General features: G+C 38.0%; 1 protein-coding gene across 1 annotated transcript in view; it reads right to left on the bottom strand.

Annotated features, from left to right (window-relative positions):
• Nucleotides 1-464: 464 nt before the first annotated feature.
• HMCN1 (hemicentin 1) overlaps nt 465-25,326 on the bottom strand; it is a 460,634-nt gene continuing 435,772 nt past the window's right edge. Inside the window, 9 exon segments of the mRNA XM_017848051.1 lie at nt 465-1,129; nt 6,704-6,823; nt 10,229-10,579; nt 14,300-14,428; nt 16,737-16,862; nt 17,411-17,524; nt 21,769-21,903; nt 22,390-22,509; nt 23,520-23,582. Of these exon segments, the coding sequence (XP_017703540.1) occupies nt 912-1,129; nt 6,704-6,823; nt 10,229-10,579; nt 14,300-14,428; nt 16,737-16,862; nt 17,411-17,524; nt 21,769-21,903; nt 22,390-22,509; nt 23,520-23,582 (1,376 nt within the window). The 3' untranslated portion in view covers nt 465-911.

Below are 25,326 nucleotides of genomic sequence, written 5' to 3'. Positions count from 1 at the left end.
ATTCTCCTGCCTCAGCCTCCGAGTAGCTGGGACTACAGGCGCCCGCCACCTCGCCCGGCTATATTTTTTTTTACCAGAGCGCATGTTGACTGCTTTTTGAGTCATGATGACTTTTAAATTGTTTGCCAGAAACCGGTGGTAATAAAGAGGGGGAAAAAATACACAGAGGACCGTTTTATGAAGATAGGATTCTGCAGTCATAGTATTTTTAGAGGTTTTGTTAAGTCTGTATTTTCAATTTTCTCCTTCCTATTCCACATCTCATCAGACCAATTGCAAATAGGTTTTTGGTGGATTCTGGGCAGTCCACACTTGACTATGCCGCAGTAACTTGGTAAGCATTACCAAGAGGAAAACAAAGTGAGCTCCAGCCAGTATTTGGTTTCAGAAACACCTTCCTATTAGCTGGACCTACCCAAGAGGAACATTATCACTTGTTTTCAATCACCCTGTTAACTTGGTACCTGGATAGAGTACAACATTTCTGGAAGGAAAGAGAGAAAATAGAATGGTAGTTTATTCAGAATGCAGAAAAGCCTGTTTCAGACAGAAGGAAATATAAGCAAGATGATGTATGAATGGGCAGACGACTGACTCATCTTCACTCATCTCCATTCTCAAGGAGTGGTGAGTCAGTGAAACAACAGAAAAGGTGCCTCATGGTGCGCTCTAAGTGTGCAGAGCCCTTACCACCCTGAGGCAACACAACAGAAACGAAAAACTTGCTGCTGAGGCAGAACCCACCATGTTACATGTTATATGCTGGGAAGACTGCTTCAGGCAACACTGGCAGCCAAGAGTGAGCTTGGGTGGCAGTGGCTGCTGCAGGATGAGCTCATTTCTTGCCCACTCATTGAAGGGAATACTTACTGTAACCCCACATCTTCCTGGAGTTAGTGACTTCCTGTGAGTTACACATGACAAGAGACAAAGTTTATGTTGGTCAAGGAGTGGGAGGAAGGATTTTCAAAAGCTTGTCTGGGATGAGAAGGCAAGACATACCCTGAAACAGGATCCCGTTGGTAGTTGGGCGGACAGGGTGTATCGATGCACTGGTAGCTTCCTCTCATATTGAAGCACATGCGATTGGGCCCACAGTGTACATTCTGCTCCAGACACTCATCGATATCTAGGGACAGTACAGGGAACATGCAGCATCAGCAATGAGGGTGAGAGAAGGCCATCAGAGCAGGCGCTGTGGATGTGTGACTGGAAGGTGGAGGGCTAGCCTTCTCTTCCCACGAATGAACTTAGTCCTATCTAAGCTTCTTCAACCACAAAATGGGGATCATGACACCTGGTGGGTTTTTTTCCCAGATTGCCTCAAGCACATATTTCTTTATGTGAAAGGATGTCAAAAAATGAGAGCTATAAAAGTAGATGGGGAGATATTAAGAGCTCTCTGGTGTCTTTTATATTTGGGCAATACCGTGCATTTGAGTTTTATAAAGCAAGTAATATTTTAAATGCACTATGAACAAACCAAAAATTTAAAGGACAGTTGTGAATATTTTTTGCAAAGTGAAGAATCTTCTTAAAATGTGAGTGATTTTTGCCTACTGTTTTGTTTTATAATGTCAAATTGTTGAGTGGAAAATAGGGTCTGAGATATGAAAGGAGTCAAGTTATAAATTCGGGAGAGATGGTACAGGCTAGTCAGATCTTGAGGAGAGAGACAAACAAAACAGGATCAAATACATGGCCCCGGCACCACAAAGTAAGTTGATCAAATGGAACAGTTCACCTGGATCTGGACTGTGTTGAGTCTATCTTCTGTTGTTATGGTAATGGGATGGTCTCCTTAGGGTAATGGTATGGGGAAAATACGCAAATAAAATACTTTTTTTTTTTTTTTTTTGAGACGGAGTCTCGCTCTGTCGCCCAGGCTGGAGTGCAGTGGCGCAATCTCGGCTCACTGCAAGCTCCACCTCCCGGGTTCACACCATTCTCCTGCCTCAGCCTCCCCAGTAGGTGGGGCTACAGGCGCCCGCCACCACGCCTGGCTAATTTTTTTTGTATTTTTAGTAGAGACGGGGTTTCACTATGTTCACCAGGATGGTCTCAATCTCCTGACCTCATGATCCGCCTGCCACGGCCTCCCAAAGTGCTGGGATTACAGGCGTGAGCCACCGCGCCCGGCGAAATACTCTTTATTTTGTTGTTTTCTACACTAAGTTGTTAAGTAGAAACACACTTTAAGTGCTTCATGAAAATGAGTGTTTTTGAGCCATGATTCTTAATTTGGGGTTTATTTTTGAGTATCGGGGATCTGTAAATGAAAATGTTTGCATGTGTGTGTATGAGACAGACAAAGAATGTGAGATTGATGGATGGATTTTCTGGAAAGAGGGTCCATGGAGTTCAACACAATTTTTAAGGAATTTTAAGATCCCAAAGGTAAGAATGGTATTTTAGAGCAGTGGTTTTCATACTGGGGCATCCTCATTTCCCTGGTGATGCACGAATGTTTTCTGGCAGTATGAATGCAGGCGAATTATTTCAGGGAATCGATTCCCATATTCTCATTTTCCATAATTCTCCACTCATTTTGCCTGAGAACATCTCATGGCCTGGAGGTCTCTATTCCCTTCTCCCTGTTTCCACCCTTCTTCTGATTTACAAAGACGGTTTCAACTAATCTCAGAGGATAAACACAGTAAGCATATTGGTAATAAAGACTGATGGTGGCAGGCCTTATTTTATCATGGCCACAAACCAATGGTCTTAGCTCGCTATTTTATTTTATTTTTTGAGATGGAGTCTCACTCTGCTGCCCAGGCTGGAGTGTAGTGGCATTCTCTCGGTTCACTGCAAGTTCTGCCTCCTGGGCTCAGGTGATTCTCCTGCCTCAGCTTCCTGAGTAGCTGGGACTACAGGCATGCATCACCATGCCTGGCTAACTTTTGTATTTTTAGTAGAGATGGAATTTCACCATGTTGGCCAGGCTGGTCTCCAACCCCTGACCTTAGGTGATCCACCTGCCTCAGCCTCCCATTAGCTCGCTATTTTGAATTAGATTTCGGAAGTGAGTTGGCTGTCATGGGGACACTTACTAACATTTTGTTTGAAGAGAAAATCACCTTCGACTTTTCTGACAGTAGATCTGATTAATTTGACAATAATACAGACTTTCAAATTATATAGTGGCCACCTTCCATTAACCGAGGGAGTTAAACCTGCAGCTCTGAAGTTTTGATGAAAATATATTTAAAGCTTGTGCACATTAAGATGACAATCTGTATGACAGCGCCAGAATTCACATCCTTTACAACTATTTAAACTTATAAGAAACTTTAGTGGTTAATTTTTAAAAGTATGAGTAAAGTATAAGGTTTTCAAAGTCTAAGTCAATTGGCTGCATATAGCATTGGTCCTGATATAAAAGAGGGAAAAATGACAATTAAATGGACTGAATTGGTTCTCCAGAGGTGGGTCCTGAAGGTCAGATGCATTTCTATCATGGAAGCTGTGCTAAGAACAATGGGCATGTGTTACTATGACGTCACTGTACAGTAGTACATAACCTGGTAGTTGGATAATGTTATTTATATTGGGACTTGATACAAAAATAAGCATTTTAGATTTGGCTCCAAATATGTTGTTTTCTAAGGAAAACACAGACAATGTAATTATTTACTTAAAACAGTAAGTCTGCACAAAGTAAAAAGATAGTGGTTAGAATGATATGGAGTAAATAACTTTTTAGTTGTATGTGCTGACAATGATGTAGTATGCTATTACTAGTATTATACTAGGATTAGTTTTCCTACAGGAATGAAACACAATGTGAAACAACTTTTTATTTCAGTTAATTCTTGCCTACTGGCTCTGTGAAACAATTTCTAATTATGATTTTATCAGTCAGGAGTCTTAATCTCCCTGACAAAATGAGATTGTCTCAGTGATGTGAAAAGCCTTCTAGAAAAATGTGAAATTCAATTAGCCTTATCTTCCTTCTCTCATTAAAAAATTTTCTCTTCATATTCATCATCCACATGAATTTTATCTCATTTTCATCATGAATTCTTGCAGAAACATGAAGCCAGTGGGCTGCTGGGGACCGTGATAGTGGTGGTGTGGAGACTGGAAGCTGGATGCACATCAGTGTGCATAATAAGTTGTTATTTAGTAGTTACCTTATGATATATTTTCATTGGGTAAATATGAATCATAAAGAAATATCAGAATCTAATATAGAAATATACACTTTCTATTAAAAAGCTTTCCTAAGTACTGAGGTGCTGGGCAGGTGGCCCTCTTCTGTCTCTGGTCTATTACCCTCTCCTCAGGGTGAAGCACTCTCTAGAAATTCACTCACTCTACTCATTTACTCTACTCACTATTCTTAAAGAAGACAGAAAAATAAATAGATACTGTGTTGTCTTCTGTTCATGGATGATGTGATATCTGGTTTCTATTAAATATAAGAAAATTACGATTGAAATGAAAGTATTTTGTAACATACTGCTACAAGAAAAGAATCCCAAAATGAGCTGAAAATTTTTATATTAACAGCTTTAGAACATATGAATGTATTTAACCAAGTGCTTCTGAATACTAAAAAAAATAATTTAGGATAAACATACTTGAAACATCTGTCTTATAGAAAATATAAGTAATTTAGATTCTTGATAAACATGCATTGCATTTTTAAAACACGGATGAATAAGAGCACTCATTTTAAATGCAGTGCTCATATGTTTCCAAATTTTTAGAAGTAGATTAGTGGTGCATAAAATTAGCATAAGGATCCTTTAGTTTCTCCTCTCTGCATCTTAGGCAATTCTTGATTGGTCATGCTTTTTTTCATTTTGCAGTCTGGTGACTTTCACTTTTGACTAGAGTTTCTGTCCTTGTTCAATGTCAAATTCACTTTAATTTCCCTTTTATTGACATTTGTATCAGTAATTTCTAAATCTTTTAAAAAAACATATGCAAATAAAAAGCAGTCTTTGGTTCCTTATAAATGCCTCAAACACTTTCTAAAACTATAAAAAGAATGCAAGTTATTCTTTAGGGCAAATAAAAGGCATAATTGTTTTCTCTCAAGTCTTTTTAAAACCACAAAAATATGTAACCCATTTAAATTGCAAGCATTTCAAGTGACACCTGTTTCTGATTTGTCCATGTTATTTTCCACTCTCTGTAGCACAACTGAAAGCTGAAGAATGCTTGGAACTAAATAAGTGACAAAAGCAATTAAAAAAAAAACGGGCACAATTTAGAAAGGAAGAAAAATTCTCTAATGAGAATAAAATATAACCCTTTAAAATCTGGCTAAGGGGTTTTATGTTTCAGTGGTTATTCCAAATGCTTCGGTATCTGCCCTGTTGCCTTCCTTGGTGCCTGGAGTACCCGGAGGGGGTGTGGTTTTAGTGTGGGCATCGCCACTCCTTCAGCAAGACTCTTGGGTTGAAGAACTGGGAAAAGTGATCACATCTGGATAAAGTGCTCTCACCCCATCCTGCTGCCTCAGTGCAATGCTCCTGGTGCTCACAGCGTCCCAGGAGACAAGGGACTATTCTAGACATATAGATCTGAGGTCAAGTCCTACCTCTGCTCTTGATTATTCTAGGACATCAAGGCTCACATAATCACTCTGAGAATTAGTTTCAGAATGGGTACAAATTACCTAATAGGTGCCCATTAGAATGGGTGCAAATTATAGCCCTTGACATATTTATACTGCTGATTAAAATGAAATAACAGTTGTTTTGGAAAAAGATAACAATATGATTAAATAAATTATTCAGTACTTCAAATCTGAGTAAAATTCTCTGCATGGGGTAGGTTCTTAAAAATGTTTGGTGACTGATGGCCCAAAGCAAAAGTTACTGCTCAACTTGATGTTTCATCTCCAGCTCACATGACCCAGTTGGGGCTCTCAGGGAGTGTGAATGGGTGGGGTAGGGTGGTGTGGGGTAAGGTGGCAGTGCTCATGGTAACTAGGGTGAAGCCATTGTCTATACTGGTTTTGCCTCCTGGAACTCATTTTCCATGAGCTGCATCCCAGCAAGTCTTTTGTGAATCCCATAAAGAGAAAAAAATTCAATCGAAATTTGATTGATTTTTTTTGGTCATTGCTACACTTGCCCAAAACTCTGTTATAGAACCAATAAGCTATATTTTGATTTATTTACATGTCTGTCTCCACTAGCCTGTAAACTCTTAAAGGGGAAGACTGTGTCTTATTTATCTGTTTAAATCCTGCAATGCTAGCACATAATTGTTCCACATCAATGTAGACTCAACGAATGAATGAATCGTTTAATTGACTACCAAACTGATCACTCTAAAAATAAGTTTAATAAGAGGGACCACATATAAAATAATGTCTCACACTGAAGTAAATTTACTGAGTAACCTTCTCATTTTTCACTTCCATTTTAGTGGAATTGTAAAAAAAAAGTTTGAAGAGATCTATTCCCATTAAGGTTTAAAATATATAATATGAACTGGCTTAGGCATTTTTGCTCCTTCTAATAAGACCATTCCAAAAATGTTTCTCAACTATTTTCTTTGCTTACTTCCTCTCCCATTGCTTCTCCTGCTTGCAAAAGCAATATTTGAACATAATTCTGACCCATGGGAATGGGAAAGAAGGGGAAGCCACTAGGAGAATGATTATTCAAAAAAAAACTTCTCACACTCTCTGTTGGTTTTTAGTCAAGTTGCAACAATAAACATCCCAATGTTTTCTCACCTTGGCATGTCTTTCCATTGAGTGTGAGTTGATAGCCAGGTGGGCAGATGCATTGATAACTTCCAAAGGTATTCTTACACTCATGCTGGCAGGCATCTGTATTTTCACATTCATCAATATCTGTTCAGGAAGATGACAGTTATCACCACACAAGAAAAAAGCAGACACTGTGACAGAGCCAACTCTCATCAAGTTGTTGATATACATTAGAAAAACTTCTTGGTGATTTTATACTCGTGTGTTAAAAACTGCTCAGAGCTATTTTCTATCAAGTTTTTTTATGTTATAAAAATATTGAATATAGTACTGTATACACAGTACCATATTACAAAATATGGACATTTCTTCTATGTATAAGCACATATATGCTGAAGTCCCAACCTGATCAATTTTTATATTAGTTAAGAGAGACATGACAGAGGAAACAAATGTAGACAGGATCCTAAACCACCAAAATATGAAACTCTTTAAGGAACAGTAGAAATTTCCTAAAATATAATGTTCCTATTGAGATTGATTGCAAAAAGGAGTATTTGTTTTTATTGTATTCAAATTTTGGCTCTCTTTCTCTCTCGCAGCAGGCCTACCCATGCATAGCTTTCCCATACACAGATGTCATATGGAAATGTTTTTCATTTTTGTGACAAAAAATATTCCTCAACATTTTTTACACAATTTGAATGCACTAATGACAAGTACATACATATATAGTTGTGTTACCTTTGGCAGGCCATTTAACTTCTCAAGATCTCATTTATTCTTCTGTCAAAAGGGACACTTGAGACTATCTGCCCTAATTCACAGTTTTGCTGAAAGGTTCATATACAGTAACATGTGGGAAAGTAGTCTATAAAGGGCTATCTGCTATTATTAAAGCCATGAAAATGGCAAGGAGTGTGAGAATAGTTGATAATTCAAAATTAATTGATATTTGCTTTAAGGTATGTGATTTGGGAGGCTGAAAATTTCTTGTCCCAGTGGTGTTTTGCTTTGACTAAAATTAAAATTTGCTCATAGTCTCTGATCATACACCAACCAGTGGAAGACTAGTTAACCAAAGTGTTGATTCTATGACTTGTGTGAGTTTTTACTTCTTTCCTTTAAAATCAGCTTTAACCTAAAATAACAGAAATGTAAATGATACTGAACTCCAAGTAGTTAACACAGAGCTTTTGCAAGTATGAATTTTACAGTGCCCCCAAGTGTGATTTCTGCATTCAGATGCAATACAAAGGTCATTTTTCCTGTTATGCTTTGGAATCAATTTCTTCAAAAACTAGACTTTAGCACAAGTCTAATAAGATTTCATAGTGTTAATTTGAATCTTTCATAACTTGTCTGTCCCAGATAGTTAATGAAAAGTATTTGGTGTTTATTGCAAGTTGGTCTTGTTGTGTAGTTCCAAAGCTGTCTACAGTCTTACTGTAAATTTCTTCATTGTCACAATACTATAAAATACCATATTTTAAGAAATGTTTAAGCCTATGAATTGCCCCCAAAGAAACTTAAATATCCAGTAATGGACTAGCTATAAATTTTTACTTTAGATTCTCCAAGATTGACCTTTACTGTGAAATAGTGGCTGCCTCAAATAGCAGATGACTGAGGAAGATGATTGTGATAACATAATATAGGTTTAACATAAACAGAAGACAGAAAACATTTATAAGACTCTACTATGATGAAACTGCAGCCATAGATGGTGATGAAGAAGTAGAGAAATGGGTTATTAATCAGGAAACTTTCTTAAAATAACTTGGACCTTCTGATAATTTGGAAGAAACCAGCTAATGGTGTATAGTGTGGAGGGTGTGGTTTAATTCATTTTTCATAACACAGATGTTTGAGCAGGGAAAGTAAAGGTAGATCAAAAGAAAGTGCTTGTCTAAAATGAAGGCTCAGAATGGGATGGTAACCTATCACCTAGTCTGTGAAAACCCTCTAGTGGTAATGACTGTTTGGAAGAAACTGAAAGACAAAATGTCAGATGTTAATTCTGTCAACAAAAGAATAGTGAACAACTTTAATGAAGAGTCAGATCAAAATTGTGGGCATAAAAAGTTACCAAAACTCAGAACAGTTTGTAGCAGATTGACAGTATTGTTTAATATACTAGCAAGAATACTGGAGTCCACATATTTAGCAATTAAACAGTATTTGACCACATGGGACAAAATGTAGACAATTGTTAATGAATGCATTAATGTTTGGTAGTAGAAGAAATGAGCACTGTCAACAATTCTGGTAAGCTAATCACAAGGGAGAAGTTTCCATATCCCTTATATTAATTATGCAGGTACATTAATTAATTATTATATGCAGGTACATCAGGGTGAAAAAAGACAGAAAAGTGCTGGAAAAAAATATGAACCTAAAAAGCAAAGGGTAAAGTTTGAGTGTCCAGAGGGACTGAGGGTCCAACTGAGTAGAGATGATATGGGAAGATGAGTCCACCTACGGTTGGCCAAGAAGGTACATCTGAGAAGATAATAAGAGGGCTTGGGCAAGGGTGGAAAAAGAAACAACAAAAATTGAAGATAGAAGGAGAAGAAATGTTTAAAAAATATTTAGCAAAAAGCATAGTTAGGAGAGAGTAAGCAAAGTGTAGAACGCTTTCGAGAAATGTAAGAAAATGAGGCTGGCATAGTGGTCTTTGAATTTAAACAGAATTTCTTTTTTCCCTCCCTCTTTACTTCCCTCCTCTGTGCTTGCTTTTTCCAGCTAACAAATATTAAAACTAATTCCTGCTTGCTAATTCCCCTTGAGTAGGTCAATGACATGCAAATTGTAAATGTTCACAGAAAATTGAGTTAAATGAGTGACAGATGGTAATGTTTGCAACTTGAGTGAAAACAAGGTCTCAATTCTTAAGTTGGAAATTATACTTCACTTTGGCAAACAAATGAAATTATAGACTTGTGAATTTAGATAGATACTGAAAGCATATATGTTAGAGCGATAGAAGTAACTTAATTTTGTCCCAACTCATATTATCTTTTCAGTGACATACAAACATATACAATAATCAAACAGCAATTCCATGGGGACTGTGGAGCAACAGTCAATGGGATGTTGGTTGTCATACAGAACAGTCGACTGAGAAACTGAAACTTTCACTTTTAAACCACTGCTCTTCCATCAGTCCGATGTGGCTATAATCTGATGGCATATTATGTGGCAATTATGTGGCAATATTTACATCCTCTTTTAAATAAACTATATTCTGGATGCCACCGAAATTTATTTCTATGTAGCATTAAATTTAGTAACACCTTCAGGGTGACCAAAAAGAGAAACTTACTATAACACAATAAATTATCAGAATGCCCACATGTAAATCCATAATTTACTTGACTCAAGTCTGTAATAGTTTTAGGTGCCAAAATAAATGTCTTAAAATTTTGAGTCATTCCGGACTTGAGATCAGATGTAGTTCACTGCACCCAAACAATCACAGGTGCTGTACACATGCTTTGATCAGTAAGAGAGCCCACAGAAAGGAAATGTAATATGGTTGACATTTACCTACACATGTGTCATGGCTTGCCTCAGAGCCTTCAGGGCAAGTTTTCCTAAGAGTCCTTCTAGTCCTGGAGAGAGATGTTCTGCTGTTTCTATACTCTGAGTAGGAGCTGTAGAGATGTGAGTACTGTCTGTAATGCTGTTGAGGTTGATAGTTGTTTCTCACAGGGGAGAACCGTGCAAGGTTATAGCTACTGTACTGAGTGCCGTAATTTGGCAGCCTCTCCAATCCAGCGCAAGATTTCCCGTCCCCTAATAAATGTTGTCCTGGCGGACAGATACACTTGAAGCTGCCGGGGGTGTTGGAGCACTGATGTGCACAAGGTTTAGGCACTTGTTCACATTCATTAATGTCTGCTCGTGTGCCATGACATAAAAAAGAGAAAAAAAAAAGACACAGACATACACACAACACAGGAATATAGAATGAATCTGTGAAACAAACTGAAGATATTGTCACCCTCCACAGCCAGGCATACAGTCATGTCTCCTCAACTGCTGTGAACTTTTGAGAAAGCTTTAATCATTCAGTCATGAACATAAAGACAGATTCTGTACATTTCCCCCTAAATACTAATGCACACGTTTTATTTGAACATTAACATTGGAGCAAGTGGCTCAGAAAATGAGACACATGAGTTCTGTGAATTCATACTCCTTTGACTTTCACTTATGGCCTTAAGATCTAGGGAACTCTGTTTTCAGCCTTGTCTCCTTGATCAGTTTAAGCTAATTTGGTATACATTTTTACATGTAATTCTATGAGTAACATTAAGATTTTAAATCTTAGAAATACTACACTAAGCTTTCTTAGTTCAGCTAGGCAGAGACATCCTAAATTGTTAAAATTTATGTCTCTTCCTCTGGGGAAAAAAAGGTAAAAGAGAGTGTGGGATCACAGATGAATACAATTTTCATCAAACTTCACTTATAAAAATGTCTCAATACCTCTTAATACAATCATACGTGTACATTTGGGAAATTTCTCTCTTGTTTTTTCTTCCTTTTGACAAATATTTCAGATGGAATTCTGACTTTTCTACTGGTTGACAATGTTGGAAGCTTTCTAATATGTCCGTATATAATTTTTAAAAATGTAACTACTTTTATGTTTATTTAAATGATTTGGTCTATCTGCAAGCATCTTTGCCCTCCTAATTCTCCACATAGCAGCCAGAGAGAACTTTTCCAAATGTAAACCATATCATATTGCTTGTCTGCCCAAGACCTTTCATGTTTTTCCCATCACATTCTTTATTATGGGCTCTTTATCCTCCTTACCCTTTGCCTACCTTTGCTCCAATAGCCTGACCCCTTGGTTCTTCCTTGATTATGATCAGTGCATTCTTTTATGAATGACATTGCCCTGGCTTCTCCTCAGCCTGAAATATACTTGTTCAGAGCTTCCATCGTGGCTGCTCTTTCCTTTTTTTTTTTTTTTTTTTTTGAGGTAGAGTTGCTCTGTTGCCTAGGCTGGAGTGCAGTGGCATGATCTCAGCTCACTGCAACCTCTGCCTCCTGGGTTCAAGGGATTCTCCTGTCTCAGCCTCCTGAGTAGCTGGGACTACAGGCGTGTGCCACCACACCCAGCTAATCTTTTTTGTATTTTAAATAGAGACAGGGTTTCACTGTGTTAGCCAGGATGATCTAGATCTCCTGACCTCATGATCAGCCCGCCTCGGTCTCCCAAAGTGCTGGGATTAGAGGCGTGAGCCACTACGCCTGGTCTGCTCTTTCCTTCTGTCCAGTCTCTCAGAGAGGCTGCCTGGATCACAGTGCTACCACCCCAGTCTGGGTCTTTCTTTCTCCTTGCTGTTTTATTTTTCCTTAAAGTGCTTATCACTATCTGAAATTATATATTTTGTGATTCTTCTTTCTCTCCCTGAAAGGTAAACTCCACGAGGACAGAGACCTGGTTTGCCCTGTTTAGCGATGTATTCCCACAACCTAGAATATCATCCAACACGAAGTAGATGCTCAATAAACATTTGTTGAATTAATGAAGGAATGGGCTTGATATCGTGTGCCAAATCAAGCCATGAACAGTAGAAATGAAAAAGATCATATGGGAAAATGTGGTCTTAAATACATGAAAACCAGAATTCAAAGCTAATATAGATCTTAATTCTATCAGTAGAGGGAGAAATTAAATCACATCTCTAGTTAGAATTTAGTTACAAGTTTTAGAGGTAGGAATGCTGGCAAACTACAGACTTTAAATTTTTATTTTCTGAATTAATAATTTTGAATTAATGAACAAGCCAAGTCCATTTTCCCCAACAGATTAAAACAAGGAAACAAGGACATAGAATCAGTTCTTACTAAGATATAAACTCACCAACCATGTAAAATTTTAAAAAGTTACTTTCTTTCTATTGCTAGGTCAACACATGGAATCTGTACTTGTAACTCTTCCTATAAATTGGAAAAGGGAATGAAAGCCAAATTCTTCAATTCATTACCACAGTGGCATGAAAGAAAACAATATAGGAAGGTAGAATAAAATAGTAAATTTTGCTCTAAAAACTTTTAGTAGGTAAAATTAATATTTTAACTCTCTTTCTTTCTTTCTTTCTTTTTATCTTCTTTCTTTCTTTCTCTCTCTCTCTTTCCCTCTCTCTTTTCTCTCTTTCTTTTTCTTTCTTCTTCTTTTCTCTCCTCTTCTCTCTCTCTCTCTTCTTCTTTCTTTCTTTTTTCTTTCTTCTTTTTTCTTTTGAGACAAAGAGTTTTGCTCTTGTTGCCCAGACTGGAGTGCAGTGGTGTAATCTTGGCTCACTGCAACCTCCACACCGCAGGTGCAAGCAATTCTCCTGTCTCAGCCTGCCGAGTAGCTGGGATTACAAGTGCCCGACACTGTGCCCAGCTAATTTTTGTACTTTTAGTAGAGACGGGGTTTCGCCATGTTGGCCAGGCTGGTCTCGAACTCCTGACCTCAGGTGGTCCACCCATCTTGGCCTCCCAAAGTGCTGGGATTACAGGTGTGAACCACCATGCCCAGCCATTCTAACTCTTTTTTTAAGGCAATGGTTCTGCATCCTTCCTTGTTTTATTCCCTAGCACAATGTCTGAGATCCAACTGGTGGCCAAATTGGTGAACAAATACACCTATTTCATTCTGAAAAGTCACTGTTATGGCTAATCAAGATTTTAAACTATATATAAATGATAATATCTAAATAGAAGACTAAAATGATGCTCTGCATTGTTGTTATTAAAAAGCATTTCTTTTAAAAGAGTTTCTAGTAATGGTATTAGTTTGAATATTTGCTACATACAAAATAGTATGCTAGGGATTGCATAAAGACAGAGCTAAGTTTTTTTGGGAGAATTTGCTATAAATAATCGTTAAGTAGAGAACAAGGCAACCAATTCGAAAAACACCATGTAACCCAGAAGCTAGTATTGAAAAGCCCACACAATTATTTTAGTGCAACTGAATATTCTAAGGAAGACTACAGTTTGATAGATCAGTTTCTTGATTATAAATGCATTAATTTTTACCAAAAGTATGTGGTTATCTTACAGATATTTTCTATTTGCCTTCATACTCAAATATGACTAAGATGAAAACAAATAGGCAAGTGGGGAGAAATGAATGAGATATTTAAGCATTAAATATACGATAAAGTAATAATTATCCATTTGTTTAAATTGTGTGTCCCTATTTTAAAACCTCACACTTAAACTTTCATACTACATACAAGTATACTTCATGCTCAAATAAAATGTATCTATGCAAACATTTATGTCATGTGCATAGAGATATAATCAATGAGATAATCGTGGTAATTAAGTTGTGATGGCAATTATATCAGAACCTCACTTTGGTATATGTGGTGTATAGCAAGCACACAGTAAGTGATTATTAACACTTGAAATGTTAGTGTAAATTGAGCTCAATATGAAGTCTCCAAAGAAGTATCCAAATTGTGTTGAATGACGTAAATCAATTTACATACCTTATTACTGTAACAAGAGACCATTTGAGGATAGAGAAAGTGGCCCTAAGCTAGTTGGTAAGGCTAGGTAACTGTATCAGTAGCTTGATTGCTCAACAAATTCCTATTAACTTACCCATGCAGGGTCTTCCAACTCCTTGAGACCGATAACCTCTTGGGCATACACAGCGATAGCTGCCTCTTGTATTCTCACATATCTGGTTATATCTGCACTGATGGGTCCCATCTTTACATTCATCAATATCTACAGACATGGAGGCAATAAGAAGTAACATTTCCTCTTTCAAACCCAAAGTCATTGTATCTGAAATCAGCATTCTGTAGGATTGCCAAAGGTTGCATTTCTCACCAAGTGGTTGAGATCATACCAACTTACAACTTGGAATCAGAAAACCTGGGTTCAAGTCCCAGCTCTGCCACTTATTAACTGGCTGCTTTTCCTCCTCCTGCTCCCTATTATGGAGAGAGTTTTATTCTCAGATTTCTTTTTTCTCCTTCTCTATATCCCTTCCTCCTTTTGTCATCTTGTTTGTACAAGTGATTAGAGTTTAGGCAGACTGAGAACAGTAGTGCTATATTGCTTCTGATCCACAGTCCCATGTTTCTAGCTGCTAGCTGGACATCCCCATCTCTCTTTGTTTTACCACTACTTCAAACCCAGCACACCCTCAGTGCCTTAACCTTACTCCCCTATTTGTGATAACAGCATGCCTGTGTTTCAAGTCCATCAAGCTTTAAATGATAAATGATGTTCTGTATTCCTGCTATTGAAAAGCATTTCCTTTAAAAGAGTTTCTAGTAATAATAGTTTGAACATTTGCTATATACAAAGATTGGGTAGTTCTATTTCCTCAATCAAAACCATGTATCTCTACATTTACATTTCCACTTAGCTAGATTTTTGCTGTAGCTTCTTAAAAAGTTTCTGATCTTTCAACTCATCTCATGTCTAGTTAATCTTATACATAATTAGGGTCAGTATTCTGAAAAATGTTTACAGTTGCATGTACATGATGCTCTGAGATGGCTGCTGCTCTTTTTTTTTTTTTTTTTTTTTTTTTTTGAGATGGAGTATCGCTCTGTCACCCAGGCTGGAGTGCAGTGGCATGATCTTAGCTTACTGCAACCTCTGCCTGCTGGGTTCAAGTGATCCTCCCACCTCAGCCCCCAGAGTAGCTGGGACTACAGGCACGCGCCACCTTGCCCAGCTAATTTTTGTATTTTTAGTAGAGACGGGGTTCCACCATGTTGGCCAGGCTGGTCTCACACTCCTGATAGAGTTGGTTGCTATTAAATGATAAGGAAAGTATTGACCTATATCTATTGTGTGAGAGCTGAAACAAGTCTTTGAAATCTGATACTTCAACTCCCATCACCAGTTGTTGTTTTTTTAAATTATACTAATGAACTTAACAACTCTCAACAGATGGCCAATATTCCTTCATCTATATCTATCCCCCACAATCCTATCATATTGTTTTGAAACCAATCCAAAACACTGTAATTTTATTAATATTTTAGAATTGATTTTTTTAAAGAAAAACTGTGCTATTTTACAATGAGAAACTTAAACTCAAATTTCTGTGTAATCATAAGACTTGTCCAAAGGTTAGACAGCTGTCAAGAAGGAACAATGAATTTTAACACTTTATCCCTAAGTTCAGCTCTTTCTCCCTTATACAAAGCTTTCTTGCTTTCCTTTTCCTGTCATCTCCATCTAGTAACATCCCAACCTATGTTTAAATGTGATCATTTACATGACCTCCTTCATAGTGACTCCTACTGGATACAGTCACTTTCTTGGGTATTCTTGTAGAGTTTTATTTGTTCCTCTTTACAGTGTCATTCACCTTGTATTATAGGTTTTTGCTTTTTTGGCGGGGAGGGGGTATAGTGGAGGGAGTGGAGTAGGCCAATTTAACCCATACATTATTTCTTTCTCCTGTATTCTTTAGCAGGAATGAGAATGGGAATGGTATCTCTCTTTTATTTTTGTAAATCCTACAGTTGCTAGCTCTGCTAACCAGGCTGGTACAGAATAGACATACACAGAAAAAATGTAGGGAGAAATATAATGTACCTTTGTGTCTGGTCATTGATGTAGAATAGATAGACTGTTTTATTTGTCTGGTCATGGATTTGATATTTAAAGAATATACAGCTCCAAAATAATTATATTTTGAATTTTAACAAATCTCTACAGACATAATTTTTCTTTCCTCCATGAAATTCTTAACATATATGCTAAATTTCATATTAGAAATTATGTGAGATAATATTAATGCTTGTGGATATTAAACCATGTAAACTAAATGTTTAATTGATGGGAGCTCAAAATGGTCATAAGTTTTCATAGTGAGCTTCCATTTCTGGGTATAGCCATGACCCTGGGACCTGGAACTCAATTATCCTAGAAGTTGGGAGTACTTACAGAAAAAGAAAGATTTCCTTGGTAGCTTAAATTTACTCTAATCACTAGTTTTAAAATGAATGCCTTACTTGACTTGTTGATGGTAAACTGATCTCAGTCATGGAAACAGCCAGACACTCACCAATACAGGTTCCATTTTCTGCCTTGGTCATTCCATTTGGACAAAGATCAATGCACTTATAGCCACCACGGGTGTTCTTACAGTGCTGATCTGGTCTGCATACATTCTGCCTACACTCGTTCACATCTTGATGAAAGAACAAAGGTAATGTAGATTAAGAAAATTATTTATTCAACTTTTCCAGAGAAATCATACTTTTGGAGTTTAGGGATATTATTTACATATATTCATTGCATAATCACTGTGTAAGGTTAAAGTGCTTAAATTCAACAATGTATGTAACATACTTTAAAATAGAATAAAATAAAAAACAAAACAAAATACTGTTTTACAGAGCAGGTAGCCATATCATTTTCTCTTCTTAGAAAAATAAAATTTATATACACTGTTAATTTCATTTGTATACATATATATGTACATATATGTATATGTATAGGTATACTTTTGCAAAAAAATTAGAGGAAATGTCATGAAGAATGGGTATGTAATTAGAAAAATAAACTCATAAAACATAGCATTTTTTGTCATTTTGGTTTTGCATGGATTGCATACATGCTGCACGCTTGATGTCCTAAATGGGAACCAGTACCAAGACACAGTGTATGCATTTAGATCAGACATCATTAAGACGTTGTAGAGGTGTCATTCCTTTAAATTCAAAGCCCTTTTCTTACCCATGCATTTTCTGCCTTTGAGCTGATACCCAGGTTCACATCCACAGTGGAAACTTCCTATGGCATTGAAACAGCGCTGGTGACAGGGGCTGGATTCTTGACATTCATTAATATCTGTTAAATAAAACAAAACTTTCATTATATGCTATTAGGAAACCTGAGTTAATGTATCCCAAATGTTTAACATTTTAATGATCTTGATCATTACCATGTTTAAGATCTCTAAAACCTATCCAATATATTCACACTCATGTGATCTGCCAAATACTTGACAGAATTAATTGCTGGAGAGGGTATCTCTCTTCAATAATCTTAAAAGTAGACAACTGCTAATGATACAGAACTGTCAATGAAACACTCTTCTACTTTAAGTATTTTGCCATATGACTCTCACTCATGTTTCTAGGAAGTTCCAGTCCTGGAATGTTACTGACAGACTGGGATGCTGAATACAGAGGAAAAAACTCCAACACTACTAAGGTCTTTTGCAATTGTCCTTTCTTCCCCTTTCTTGCTCCTTAACTTGGTGCAGGTCTTTATCACCCTGTGCCTGACTGCATTAACATCAGCATTTCTCTACATTTGCAGTCACTGCTACGTTGTACTTCCCAAACACCATCTGGGTCATAGCGTAACAAAAACTGTGCAGGCACGAACTCCTCAAACTCTTGGGGACTTGCCTGTGGTTTGTACCTTCTTTCCTTCCCTTTCCTCCAGTCTCAGGGAAGAAAGCCCTCTTGTCTCACTGAAGAAAAGTCCCTCTATTTGAGCTTTTGAGCTCTGCAGCCCATCTTACCCTTCCTCACCAAGATGAGGACTGTGGTCCATCAATCATTCCCTCCTCCTGTGCATTTTAAAAGTCCTTCCAGTCTATCACTGATGGGCATTTGGGTTGGTTCTATGTTTTTACTATTGTGAATAGTGCTTCAATAAACATACGTGTGCACGTGTCTTTACAGTAGAATGATTTATAATCCTTTGAGTATATATCCAGTAATGGGATTGGTGGGTCAAATGGTATTTCTGGTTCTAGTTCCTTGAGGAATTGCCACACTGTCTTCCACAATCATCGAACTAATTTACACTCCCACCAACAGTGTAAAAGCATTCCTATTTCTCTACTTCCTCTCCAGCATCTGTTGTTTCCTGACTTTTTAATGATTGCCATTCTAACTTATGTAAGATGGTATCTCATTGTGGTTTTGATTTGCATTTCTCTAATGACCAGTGATGATGAGCTTTTTCTCATATGGTTGTTGGCTGCATAAATGTCTTCTTTTGAGAAGTGTCTGTTCATATCCTTTGTGTACTTTTTGATGGGATTTTTTTTTTCTTGTAAATTTGTTTCTTGTAGATTCTGGATATTAGCCCTTTGTCAGATCGATAGATTGCAAAAATTTTCTCACTCTGATAGTTTCTTTTGCTGTGCAGAAGCTCTTCAGTTTAATTAGATCCCATTTGTCAATTTTGACTTTTGTTGCCATTGCTTTTGGTGTTTTAGTCATGAAGTCTTTGCCCATGCCTATGTCCTGAATGCTATTGCCTAGGTTTTCTTCTAGGGTTTTATGGTTTTAGGTCTTATGTTTAAGTCTTTAACCCATCTTGAGTTAATTTTTGTATAAGGTATAAGGAAGGGGTCCAGTTTCAATTTTCTGCATACGGCTAGCCAGTTTTCCCACCATTTATTACATAGGGAATCCTTTCCCTATTGCTTATGTCAGGTTTGTCAAAGATCAGATGGTTGTAGATGTGTGGTGGTATTTCTAAGGCCTCTTTTCTGTTCCATTGGTCTATATATCTGTTTTGGTACCAGTACCATGCTGTTTTTGTTACTGTAGCTTTGTAGTGCAGTTTGAAGTCAGGTAGCATGATGCCTCCAGTTTTTTTCTTTTTGCTTAGGATTGTCTTGGCTATACGGGCTCTTTTTTGGTTCCACATAAAATTTAAAGTAGTTTTTTCTAGTTCTGTGAAGAAAATCAATGGTAGCTTGATGGGGATAGCACTGAATCTATAAATTACTTTGGGCAGTATGGCCATTTTCACAATATTGATTCTTCCTATCCATGAGCATGGAACGTTTGTGTCTTCTCTTATTTCCTTGAGCAGTAGTTTGCAGTTCTCCTTGAGAGGTCCTTCACATAAAATGTGGCACATATACACCATGGAATACTATGCAGCCATAAAAAGGGTAAGTTCATGTCCTTTGCAGGGACATGGATTAAGCTGGAAACGATAATTCTCAGCAAACTAACACAGGAACAGAAAACCACACACACTGTGTGTTCTCACTCCTAAGTGGGAGTTGAACAATGAGAATGCATGGACACAGGGAGGGAAGCATCACACACCAGGGCCTGTTGAGGAGTTGGGAGGGGGTTAGGGAAGGGACAGCATTAGGAGAAATACCTAATGTAGGTGATGGGTTGATGGGTGCAGCAAACCACCATGGCATGTGCATACCTATGTAACCTGCATGTTCTGCACATGTATCTCAGAACTTCAAGTATAATTTTTTAAAAAAGTACTTCCTTCTTATACTTTTCTTTCCAATAAACCTGTAGATATAATCAAAATTTTCCTCTCATAACCAAATCCCTCTCTCAGGTCCATACTAATCTTAAGCTCCTGCCACTTCTCTCTTGCTATATTCCAAACCCTTCAAAAGAAAAATCACCATAGTTGGGCTCTTCACTTCCTCACCTTACATTCCGGATTGCCAATGTCTCTTATTTTGTACTTGTTTTTTATTTGACATCTTTTAATTTAACCACTCAAAATCTACCATGTGTTAACTTACATAAACACAGATGTGATCATATACTTTTTTGTTTTGTTTTTGAGACACAGTCTCTCTCTGTCACCCAGGCTGGAGTGCAATGGCACAATCTCAGCTCACTGCAACCTCTACCTCCCGGGTTCAAGTGATTCTCCTGCCTCAGCCTCCCAAGTAGCTGGGATTACATTTGTGAACCACTGCACCCGGCTGTGATCACAAACTTTTAAAATATTTTTCTTAGTGCAGTTTTTATTTTTCTTCTTCCTCTTTTGGTTGGGCTCCCTTCTCCCTTTTTACCCTTCTTGCCCACCAAAGGCAAACAACATTAACAATCTAGTATGAATAATAATTTATTTCTACTGCAGCCACATAAATATCTCCACCAAAATATATAGATCCATTTCCTTTTTTTCTTTGGTTGTTTTTCCAGTTACATATACTCTTTTCTGCAAAATTATACATACCTTCCTACATCTGGATTTTTCTCATGGATGCACAGTGGTTCATGGTGTAGATGTACCATGCTTCATTTATTCTGTTGATAAACATTCAGTTTTGGATCCACTGCCTTTTCCTTTATGAAAAATCCTGATAACAGCTTTATTTATATTTGCCAAAACTTGGAGGCAACTAAGATGTCCTTCACTAGGTAAACTGTTCTGTATCTAGATATTTATTATTGAGCAGTGAAAAGAAATGAACTATCAAGCCATGAAAAGGGGTGGAGGAACCTTAAATGTTACTAAGTGAAAGAAGGCAATCTGAAAAGGCTGCACAATTGTATGATTCCAACTATATGACATTCTGGAAAAGGCAAAACCACAAAGACAGTAACAAGATCAGTGTTTGCCAGAGGTTGGAGGAAATAGAAATGATTCAGTGAAGCACAGAGAATTTTGAGGACAGTGAAACTATTCTGTATGACACTATCATGGCGGATACATATTGTTATAAATTTTTGCAAACCTATAGAATGTGCAACACCAAGAGAAGCTTAATATAAGCTAGACTCTGAGTGATAATGATGTGTCAGTGTAGGTTTATTGACTGTAACAAATGTACCGCCCTCGTGTGGGATATTGATAGTGAGGAAGGCTGTGTGTGTGGAGGGAAGGGGTTACATGGGAATCTTATGTACTTTCTGCTCAATTTTGCTGTGAACCTAAAATTGTTCTTAAAAATAGCCTATTAAAAATATCCTTCAACAAACATTCTGGCAGTCTTATGCAATGGAATTTTATGAAGTAGACTTTATTGGACTGTGCAGTATGATCTTAATCAAATGGTAACAGGCAAATGGTCACTCAAAACCACTGTGCTATACATATTTAAAATAGCTGTGGAATGTATCTGAATAAGAGCTCATGAAGAAGCTCAACTTATAAAACATATAAAATGTTTATATTCAGGTTTAAGTTCTTCAGAGAGACAGGAGTCCCACTTGCTGGATATCTCCTCACTCTCTCCCTGTTATGTGGTCCCTTCCTCTTGGAGTTTCTGCGACAGTTAACTTTCGAGGAGTCAAAAGGAGGGTCTCATTCTTACTGTCATGAACATAAAGAAAAGGTCTCCATTTTTATACCTTGACAACTCAGCCCATCAGAGGTTCTTCGAAAACCAGTTCCACAATGGACCACACAGCGATAGGATCCAATTGTATTGTCACAGTCCTGACCAGCATGGCAGGTGTGCCTACCCAAAGCACACTCATCAATATCTGCAACAGAGGAAATCATTCAACTGAGGTGAACTGAAGAACACCAGCCCAAGAACCTGCTGTGAAATAGGGATACGAAAAGCCATGAAGGACACTTGAAACTAGAAAAGAACAAGGACTGAAGTTTTTGGTTGAGTCACTTCAGGTGGGCTAAATAGCTGACAAACTCACAGCAGCACCATGTGATTAATATCTTCATAGACTGACTAATCAGACCACTTACAAATTAGGTGGCTTTTAAGAAGTTACTTCTCCTTTCTGAGATCTTGAGTGAGATTCTCCAGGCATTCCTGCCTTGAGAGTGCCCTACATGCAGGCAGTGCATGAGCAGTGTTCTTATTTTCTCAGCCCAGTGGAGACCTTCTGTTTGTTGCCAAGGTGTGGGCAGAAGTAGTAGGAAAGGAGAAAATGGGTCTATCACACTTTTTCTAGGTCAAAGATTGCCTTGACCCATTGCTTAAATGTGTCTATTAGATTTGTGAATACCTTGACAAGTTCTTCCATCTGCAGCTATGGTGAGGCCTTTAGGGCAGGAGCAGTAGTAGGTCCCCATGGCATTGTGGCAGGTATGGGAACAGGGATTCCCTGCTGCACATTCATCCTCATCTGAAAGAAGAAACAAGAAGGCCCAAATCAGTATATAAAATCCCTACTTTCTGGGAGTTATTAAAGCCAGTAAAAATAATTGCTTAGAGAGGCCAAGAAGTTGAATCAACTATAATAGAAAATACTTTAATTGCCACAAAATGAATTCACTAAATAAAAATAATTTGAGGCATCTGAGTTATCCTTGATAGTGAATAGATGGTTAGATGTCATAAAACAACAATGATAATAGCTAAAATATATTTATCTACTGTGCTCTAAATGCCTTTTATCTGCTTTAACTCTTTCATTGCAGAATTCCTAGGAGATAAGTATTTTTATTACTGTCCTCATTTTGCAGGACAAAACTGAGGAACAAAGAAGTTACATAAATTGCTTAAGGTCATATAAGTCATTACTAGCAGGGCTGTCATTTGAACCTCCGTAGTCAAAAGACCACCTCTTTATCACAAGACTATATTACATTGCTTTCCAGTGAAAGAAAAGCACTGTGTATGTAAATGTAAGCTCCTCAAGCCATTTACTTAGCAGTTAACTTATCTGTACGTCTCTTGTGCTGGTACTTTGGTGGGATAAAATTGGTTTACATTAGTGATAAGTCCACAATCCTGCCTGTCCTCTGATTAATTCTAGGGTTTGGTGGCTTAATGTTGGATTGTGGCTCTCACACCCACAGCAATCAAGTCACCAGATGAAGTGTAGTGTTTGTTGTCTGTCTGCTCACTCCACATCTATAGTTAGTCACTATCTCTGACACAGTTGGCTGTGGCCAAATTCAGAGAACATGGGCTTTGCAATTAACTTAAATTCAAATGTAGCTCTGTCACTTGATGCTGAGTGATTTTCGGTAGTTTGATTTTTCTACATCTCAATTTCCTTAGCTGTCAAATGGGATGTTTACAGAACTGTTGTGATGATTAAATACCTAGGGAAAGGGCAATAGATATCCATTAAATGCTATCCAATATTGACATTTTCATTAAAATAAAACCCTTTATCTCTGTACTTACCAGCACAAAAAGGTCCAACTGAGTCTAAGGTAAACCCGGAGGGGCACTGATTACTGCGATCTCCTACCACAGAGAGGAAAGCAAAGTTAATTGGCTTATTAGAATAGTTGCCCCTGGTTTCTTTCCAGTAGCATCTTCCCTGGGAATATATGCCAAAGATGAAACACATAATGCAAAAATGCAATAGGTAAAAATAAGCAGGCATGGAAAACTTTGCCTGTTTCTCAACCAAGAAGTACATGAATCCCAGTCCAGAGATTGTTGACAAGCTGCCACTGGAAACGGGTTTTGTGTGTAAGTTGTTCACATCAATAAAAAAATTATTCTGTGATAACTAAAAAGGGTCCAAGATAAATGTATATGCCAGGTATAACCACAGGCAAAGTCCTATTCTTCCAGCCATTACTAACCCTGTTTTACTCTAGAAAGAGAAATGCTGTTTTCAAGCAACTTAAAATAATTTGTGCCAGTGAAAAATAGCAACTCTGTGAAGAAGCTCCCTCCTTTTGTGGATCTCCTCCATTAGCACCACTGAGCATTTGGGTCAAAATCTCCCATGTGTGACCAAGTGTTTTCCTTTTCATCTAGTCAAAATAAGGGGAAACAGGCATATTGTGATAGAAAAGATTTAAGTTAGATGTCAGAAACAAAAAAGCTAACAAGAACAAGAACAGGTTAGTTAAGAAACCTCTTTTCCTGAAAGCATCCTAGTCTTCCTGCTCATGCAGTGGGGTGGTACTAGGATAGATGGGACAGAAACATCTAGGGCATATTGCTTGCTAAGTGATCATTGCATGCTTACTGTGCATCACAATTTAGTTTCCACTTAGTCATTTGTTCATTCTTTAATCCAACCAGTTATGTTGTGTGGGACATAATTGTGGAAAAAACATGTCATGTAAACATGTTAATTTATTACCTGATAGTAGTTTTAGGTTTTTGGTTATAAATAGGGGAGATATCTTTTATTAGATGGAATTTGGAAAGTTTTTTGGGAGATACTTTTCATAATAAGACTATAAAAATTCAGTGAGTGGGACTGGTCCTGTGGCAGGTTTTACAAGATTGCAATGTGTAGTCTTGAAAAATGATGATCTGTCCCTTGCCTTGTAAGACTTTCATGAAAGTAAGAAATCTATAATTGGGGGCAGAGCAAGATGGCCGAATAGGAACAGCTCCAGTCTCCAGCTCCCAGCGCGAGTGACACAGAAGACAGGTGATTTCTGCATTTTCAACTGAGGTACTGGGTTCATCTCACTAGGGAGTGCCGGACAATTGGTGCTGGTCAGCTGGTGCAGCCCGACCAGCAAGAGCTGAAGCAGGGCGAGGCATCGCCTCACCTGGGAAGCGCAAGGGGGAAGGGAATCCCTTTTCCTAGCCAGGGGAACTGAGACACACAACACCTGGAAAATCGGTTAACTCCCACCCCAATACTGCACTGTACCAAGGGTCTTAGCAAACGGGCACACCAGGAGATTATATCCCACACCTGGCCAGGAGGGTCCCACGCCCGCCCATGGAGCTTCCCTCATTGCTAGCACAGCAGTCTGTGATCTAACTGCAAGGCAGCAGGGAGGCTGGGGGAGGCGTGCCTGCCATTGCAGAGGCTTAAGTAGGTAAACAAAGCCGCTGGGAAGCTCGAACTGGGTGGAGCTCACAGCAGCTCAAGGAGCCCTGCCTGTCTCTGTAGACTCCACCTCTGGGGACAGGGCACAGCTAATCAACAACAACAACAACAACAACAAAGCAGCAGAAATCTCTGCAGACGCAAACGACTCTGTCTGACAGCTTTGAAGAGAGCAGTGGA

Source organism: Rhinopithecus bieti, unplaced genomic scaffold (assembly GCF_001698545.2).
Source record: "Rhinopithecus bieti isolate Rb0 unplaced genomic scaffold, ASM169854v2 scaffold_27006, whole genome shotgun sequence".
NCBI lineage: Eukaryota > Metazoa > Chordata > Mammalia > Primates > Cercopithecidae > Rhinopithecus > Rhinopithecus bieti.
This window is presented reverse-complemented; position numbering and strand designations above follow the sequence as displayed.